The sequence below is a fragment of the Anopheles aquasalis genome, chromosome 2 (genome assembly GCF_943734665.1).
Source record: "Anopheles aquasalis chromosome 2, idAnoAquaMG_Q_19, whole genome shotgun sequence".
NCBI classification, from domain to species: domain Eukaryota; kingdom Metazoa; phylum Arthropoda; class Insecta; order Diptera; family Culicidae; genus Anopheles; species Anopheles aquasalis.
In genome coordinates, this window is record NC_064877.1 from 82,018,147 (window position 1) to 82,025,646 (window position 7,500).

Consider the following 7,500-nt stretch of genomic DNA (forward strand, 5'->3'; position numbering starts at 1 on the left):
TTTTTCGTCACTGATGAAGCTCACAGGGCGACAAGACAAATGCGAGTGCCAGAGCACGCACCTACCCACACTGATGTTGATTAGCTCGTGACACGAGAATGTAATGCCAGGCAGCGTATTATATGACGTCACCGAAGGGTTAGTGTGGTGCAAAGTGCTACTATGTTTTGGCTGTTTGGTGATTGCTGCGATATTAGAAACACACATAGAACACTCAGCCGCCCGCTATGACACTTTACTGACGTCATAGCAAAGGTAACAACCGGGGATTAACATCAGCCAGCAACAGAGAGAGCTTAGTACGCGTGTTGAGGCGAAAAAAAAGTTCGAAAAGAAGCCGAAAAACAGCAAGCAGCGAAGGTGTCATAGCAGCCAAAGTTTGTCCACCCTTTCTACCATCAGCGGGTAGGATATAAATGCCATGTTCCTTTTTGTAGCCACGATTTGTGCCTTCCATGATGTACGCTGGCGAGGGCTCGGTCAGAAATCTCCGAAACCAGAGTTCAAAGGTCAGTTTTAGCTTGCTTTGAATGCAGAACAACTGAACCTGGAGGGATGGAATAAAAAATAAAGACACTTCCGGGTCTGATTCCGCGTTCTAGCTGGCGGGTGGGGCGACATTTCTGGAAAGTGATTTAATAGAGCATAATATTGCGCATTAGTTAGTGCTCGTACGTTACGGGTAAACGTACGGATACACCGTCCTCATCGGTGACATCTCCTGGAGACCGATAAAATGCCGGAAAATAAAAGAAGCACAGCCTGGCCAACTAGATGTCCGTGTGTCCGGTGATGCGCTCCACATACACACTCGCCTCCGGAAGCGTGGATGTGGTGTGAGTAACGTGACATGCCAGACCAGATCGCCAAGAGGTACGAGAAAGAGGAAGAGTCTGCCAGACGACAGTGGCAGCGGCAGCATCTCGACAACACCTTTCCTCCGGTAGTTTTCCATTCGCTTCCACTCCGGCAGCAAGCCCACCAGCGGTGAAAGGAGGAGGGAAAATAAACCTCAACATATATAGCGCAGCATAGCAGGCGACCAGTGTTGGTGCCGCAGGACCTTTTGAGAACACAACACTCGTGCGCTGGATGAGGCAGCGGCAGCAAAAGCGCATCGTGCGGGGCGCCCTTCATCATCGTCGTCGTCGCACACACATTCTCGGGTGCACGCATTCAAACGCGCGCGCGAGAGAAAGAGAGATTGTGTGCGATACGCAAAAACAAAACCGACGCCTGCTAGTATTGCGATGTTTGCGCCATTTTTTTGGAGGCGATGTTCGCGTCTAGGCCTCGCAAACTGCTACATAGAGACAGGAAGGTGGCCGTTCCGTATTGAAGCATGAATGTTTGGAACATAAAAAGGGGGACAGCTTGAAACATAAAATACACTCAGTCTCACGAGAACTATGGAAGATATTTCACAAAAACAGCGTCCGATACCGGGGTGGTATTTTTCACAATTTCGAGTACCGCCGCACCATCTTTGTCGGGCGCAATTTTCCGTTTTCCATACAAAAAAAAACCAACACAATACAACACACACGCACAGGCACACGGGCACAAACATAGCGCGTTGCGGAGCACATTTCGAACAACTTGCAGCGCATACCGAGGTAAAAAAATAACTATTCCACATACACAGCCACACGTACGGAAGCGCCAGACAACGATCCCCAGCATACTTTTCTTCCGTTTTTTTTTGTTCGTTTAAAAAGAAACAACAGTTCACCGCCGCCATCGCAGCCACCGTTAATTTCCGCGGTTCCGTTCTCAGAGCACACACCTTTGGCCAACCAGCCAGCCTGTACGCCCAGGGGGTGGGGGGGCACGAGCGAAAGAGAGCGGGAGAAAATGGCAGCACAATTCTGGAGCGCGATGCCATCATTTCGCATCCATCCCAAACGGCGGCGCACCGTTATGCACATCCGCTTCGGTGAAAACTACGAAAAATAAGACGCAGAAGAGCAGGGTGAAACGCGCACCCCTTTGCCCTCTTTACCCCCACATAATGCTCCTCTCATGCACGGTGGGGGAACGCGCGAACATATCGCGGCACCGCCGCCGCCGCCGTTGCCATCATGACAGCCATTTTAGTCTGAACGGAAGAATCGGAGTTTACCTATCCGAACACAGGCCTCTTACGCTGACAACGAGGAGATGAAGCATCGAAAGAGCTCGATCCGCGAATCCTTATCCCACCGCGATCTGCTCGGAACAATCGATCAGAGGGGGGGAGGGGGGGGGGGTTTAAAAAGAGAAGAACCACCTTTATTGTCCCTCACTACGGGTTGGCCAGCGATTCGGAGAGCAACTTAGCGAGCACATAACCTCCAATAATGGCACACTGTGCTTGGCAAACGCGCGGCCCCATCGCGGACCGCGCGTGTGTGTGTGTATGCGCCGTCGGGAAAGCGTCGCCCAAATTGAGCACGGTAATTAGACCCCGCGGCCAGCGGTATGGGGAATTGGTTTTCCGCCGTTTCTTCCCGCACGGCACTGGCGCTCACAAGATTGTTGCGGTGGCGGCGGCTGTTGCTTTGATCGGTTTTGCACTGCTGGAAGGACGCAATTACGACGTACGCATCCCATAGTAGCCCGTTCACCAACGACGATGGAAAGTTTTCGGGATGCCCTTTACCATCAACTCATCACTGCGTGCTGCTCTCCTTGTTTCTCCAGCGTGCCGTTTACGAGACAAAAAAAAAGATGGCCCGAAATTCTCAACCCCCTCCGCCTGAACCGCGCGCGAGTTCAGGATATATCGGAATATTTCACAAACGCACATGCACACACGCGCGCGGACACAGAAACACATTCGAAGTCCCGACCAGGAGAGGAGCAGCAGGCAGCAGCGCAGCGTTAAGCTGCTCCGAACATCTTGCTGTTCCCGTTCTTTCTTTTCCCTCTTCCTGCCCCTCGCTCCTCTGCGACCATGCGGAACACGCCGTTTTCCCCGGGACTGGAAAACGAACGTCCTATCGAACGAAATTGCCCCTAAATGGTGGCGCTCAGCAGAAGGCGGATGGCACTACACGCGTGGACGGCAGGAGGTCACATCATCATCGGTTTTCCATCTATCTCTTCGTTCCGTAATTCCCTCTTCGTGCGGTAATCCTAGCGCTCGCTGGTCGGACCGTGCTAGGCTCGTGTTACCCGTCGCCGCCGTCTCACAAAAACCGTTGCACAGACACACGCACATCTTCATCTTTCGCTGGCTGGCTGGTTGGCCGCCATGCCGCCTCGACGGCGGAAACCCCACGCGTTATTCTGCGATTTCCCAGCACTGACGGGGGTCACACAGGGGCGGCGGATAGATTTAATGGTGGGTTTTGGAAGGAAATACCTTACGCTTTGTAATTTTCGCGATTAAAAATCAACAAGAACGCTCATTCACTCACTCATCATCGCAGCACCCCACTTTCGCAGTCAAACTGTCAAACGCATGAAGCAAACTGTTCGCCTGCCCACTAGACCACGGCCCACACAACCATGCGGCGACGACGCGGTTTCAAAAACGAAATCAGGGGGCTGCCGCGGGCAGAAAAAATCAGTTACTTTCTCAGCTGACTTCGTTCTTCCACGCATTTAGGACCCAGAACTCCCCTTTTTGTGGTGTAACAGGATGTGTATTTGGCATTCCAGTTTATTTGGTCTGTAGCTTCCATCGATAGAGTGCGTGTAACATGTTGCCATCACTTTGAAAAGAAATATTATGCTCAGAGAAAGTTACTCCCCCGTAACACGAAAGGTAGCCTAGCGTACTACTGATCCACCCCATGTTACCACTCTTCCCGTTTTTCAACCCAGCAAGGACCTGGTGGGTTCCGTTTCACCGGGGGATTCTTTCATCGTACAGTCTTACGAACTAGCTGCGATGTCTCAGTTCAAATCTAAAATGAACAAACTTAACGAATCACTGGTAGTTGTGGCTCTTTTCTTTGTTACCTCAGGCCCTAATACGCTTCAATTTAGCTAATAAATACACAACACTCTCATCACGCTGCTCTCGCACTCGTACTCGCTTAGCTAACACATGATTTTTTTGGCTACAATTAGTATGGGGTTTTCCGTCGTACTCGGTCTTTTTTCTCATTATGATGCGGCCTAATGCGGCACCTGACTTGTAACACGCTGTGACCGGCTCGTGCTTAGCTTTAATATTAACTTCACCCTCTCTTAAAACTAACGACAACTGTGTGCGTACACCGGCGTTCCTTACGATATCCTTTGGTGGTTACATTCCCTCGTCTTCTGGGTTTAGCTTTGTAGTTTTTTTTTGTTTTTGGTACAATCGGTTTCCGTTTCGTTTGAGCCCCTGCTTTGGTTCATTGTGCAAACGATCGCCCGATCGTGGATCGATGTTTCCGTTCCCGCGTGGACTGCTAGATGGTAGAAAAGTGAAACATGTACTAGCATTAGTCCGGCCTAGAAACACTGTCTCCTGCCCTGATCCACGTGTTCACGTGATGATCGTGATGTTGTTCTTTGGCACCATCGTCTCTCGGTTGTTATCGCTCTATCGGGATCATTATCAAGTGATGATCGTGTGTCAACGGGACGAACAGAGGGATGTTCCTTGCTTAAAAAAGTACTCTAATAAAACTAATATGAACCTAACACACGCGGCCTTAGGGTCCTCTCAAGTTGGGAATAAATTTGGTGTAAAAATGTACTATTATCAGCGATAAAAAAGGGGTTTAAAAATTCACCTAAAATCGTTTCTAAACATATATACGAATAGAGTAAAACTTAAACGTACTTTTCTCGGTGCATAAAATGATATACTAAAATACGCACACAGAGACACACACGGATGCAAAATAGTTGCAGTTATTATAAATAGAGTGGCCTACAGTAAAGAAAAAAGGAAAAAACGATTCCATTAAACTAACTGTTTGATCATCATTCGCCTAATATCATCATTTGCGTCTTCAAAAACTCCTTTCTCTGCAGGGTTCTCTTTCGCTCTCTTTCTTCCTATCGCTGGCCTAGGTAGGAACCACGTATTGCACTGATTGAACAAGGGATAGGAACAAGGGGGATAGGAGGATGTGGTATCAAATTGTCCTAAAAACAAAACAAGAAAACCGTTAACATTAATGCACGGGCTTCGGACCACCACCTCCGTGGGTCTCCTAGCGCCATATTAGACCGGTGGTTAATCGCTCACGGAATTGCTTTGCCGTGCGAGCGGTGTGACGGTGGAGTTGTGGCGTGTTTTCCGCGACCCTTCACTGTCCAGCTCCGAGGACGGTGTGGTCGAGTTGCTGAGGGCGACGGTTTTGTTGAAATCGATCGTTGCGTACCCGAGTGACGCTTTCTTCGGGCTCTCCGGTGGCAACAGACCAACACCGGTGGCAACGGTGGTCACCGTTGCGACGCTTCCCACCACAACACCCCCCCGCTCGCCAATACCGGTTCCCGTTCCGATGAGGGGTGTCGTGGCGACACCGTTCAGGTTAACAACGGTGCTATTGTTGTTATTGTTGTTGATACCATTACTCGTTCCGTTGCTACCACCCCCCGTACCGATCGGAATGCTACCATTCGGGATGCCATTACCATTGAGCGTTACACCCGGAACGGATCCGGTCGGTGACAGTACCCCTCCGGTACCGTTGCCACTGGAACCAGTAGATCCGCTAATGTTGTGCGATGAGCTAGACTGATCGAGATCGAGCACGATGTAGTTGACCTTGCGTACATGGGCTCCTGCGGCGGCAATGGCGGCAGCAGCAGCAGCAGCCGCAACGGAATTGCCAGTTGCCGTCGGTGTGCACGGTTCCGAATGTTCCACCGGTGGTAGCTCTACATTACTAAAGATGTCGGGCTTCGAGCAGCGTGGAGCACCCCTTAGGAGGCTCGCTTTCAATTCGGCCGGTTCCAGGTTCTCGTAAAAGCGAGTCGGATCCGGTCCCGTAACCGCGCTGCTACTGTTTAGCCGATGAAACTGAGCAAAGATGTTGCCAGTTGGGGCTGCTGCGGCACTCACGACACTGGTGCACCCTCCAGCGGTTGGCCCACTTGAGGTCGGTGTCCGTACGTTCTGATACTGGCCCTCATCGAACGATCCCGTACTATGGTGGGTACTGTTGTTGTTGTTGTTGTTGTTGAAGTTTGAAATCGAAATCAGACTCGAGTTGCTTTTGCTGCTGAATGCGGCCGCCTTCTTCGCCTTAGCGGGACCACCGGGGATTGCGTTGGCATTTCCATCCCCAACCGAGGCGCTTATATTTACATTCATGTACATTCGTCCCGGATCCAGTCCGTCCGGGGTTGACGGAGGAAGATCACCACCGGCACCACCACACGGCTCGACGGCAGTGGAAGCGACTATGCTGGGATCGCAAAGTAAGGCCGATGATGGATTGTGTGTTCCCGTGACGGCGACCGGTGCTAGTTCCTGTGGTGGGACATCCATTGAGGTGCGTACCAGTATGCCACCACCACCACCGGGTAGGTTGGCACCGGGGACAGCGACGTTACTCGCTCCGATCGGATGATGCACATGGTGATGGTGATGGTGCAGATGGAGCTGATGCTGCAGTGCCGTCGTGTCCTTTACCGGGAACTCTTGGTACAGATTGCTCACACCCTGATGTACGCTTCCACTCGTATGCGAGGTCGGCAGAGGATTGAGCGTGGTGACCTCGAGGATATTGGTCATGCTGTTCGGTGAACCCGGTGACGTTATATCCGGACTGATCGGACCACTGCTGACCGAGCTTAGGCGTAATCCCTGCTGGAATCGTGTTGTGATCGTGTGTGGTTGCACCACGGTCGTTGGCCCACCAGCCGTGGCCACCCCTGTGCCCGTGCGGTTCGGTGTAGGCTCGAGATAGTTTCCCTCCATGGCCATGGCCAGTGTGTCCGTGCTGCGGCTTTGGTTCGAGTTGGAGTGAATCGTACCATTCGGACTGAGTGACTGACTGGTGGCCATACCGGTACGATTCATCACGAACGTACACTGCATCGCGGGTCCCTGTTGGCCCTGTCCTCCACCACCACCGCCGCCACCTCCTCCTCCTGTGCTTCGGGTTGCTGTGTTGTTTTGCGAAACGCTACGAGCTGCCACCGATGGCCCGTTGGAAGCGACCGGAATCGGGTATGGATCGTTTGGATTGGTGGTTTCGTCATTGTAGATACGGCCCTGGATGTACGATTGTACGGTATAGAACAGGGCTTCGGCTCTCCGGCAGCGGAAGGCATAGATGCCTTCGCCAGTGGCACACCGTCGACCCGCCTCGAAGCTGAACTGATCCACATTGAACCCGTAGCGTCGTAAGCACTTTAGTGGCCACGTCGTCGGATCCTTGCCTTTCCGATAAAGCGTAAGCTCGGTGCGCGATACCTCCAGCTGACCGCTCCATCGCTCCGTTCCATCATCGTCCAGGTTAATCACGTGGAAAATGTTGGAATGCGCATCGTTTACGTCCTTCTTCGAGTTGATGCAGCCCATGACGCGCTGTTCCTGCTGAATATATCCTCCTCCTGGTA

The 7,500-nt window shown here is 51.8% G+C and overlaps 2 protein-coding genes across 19 annotated transcripts in view; both read right to left on the bottom strand.

The window, feature by feature from the left end:
* Window positions 1–3,437, bottom strand: part of LOC126573428 (exportin-1) — a 12,034-nt gene extending 8,597 nt beyond the window's left edge. For 9 of the 18 annotated variants that reach the window (XM_050233553.1, XM_050233552.1, XM_050233551.1 and 6 more), the window contains exon 1: window positions 3,347–3,437. The gene's annotated coding sequence lies outside the window, so the exon portion shown is untranslated. The other 9 variants (XM_050233557.1, XM_050233556.1, XM_050233554.1 and 6 more) reach the window with 5 other exon arrangements.
* A 170-nt stretch (window positions 3,438–3,607) lies between these two features.
* The window catches only part of LOC126573435 (protein lingerer), a 4,358-nt gene continuing 465 nt past the window's right edge, over window positions 3,608–7,500 (bottom strand). Inside the window, exon 1 of the mRNA XM_050233572.1 lies at window positions 3,608–7,500. This exon is cut by the window's right edge and continues 465 nt beyond it. Within this exon, the coding sequence (XP_050089529.1) occupies window positions 5,162–7,462 (2,301 nt within the window). The 5' untranslated portion in view covers window positions 7,463–7,500 and the 3' untranslated portion in view covers window positions 3,608–5,161.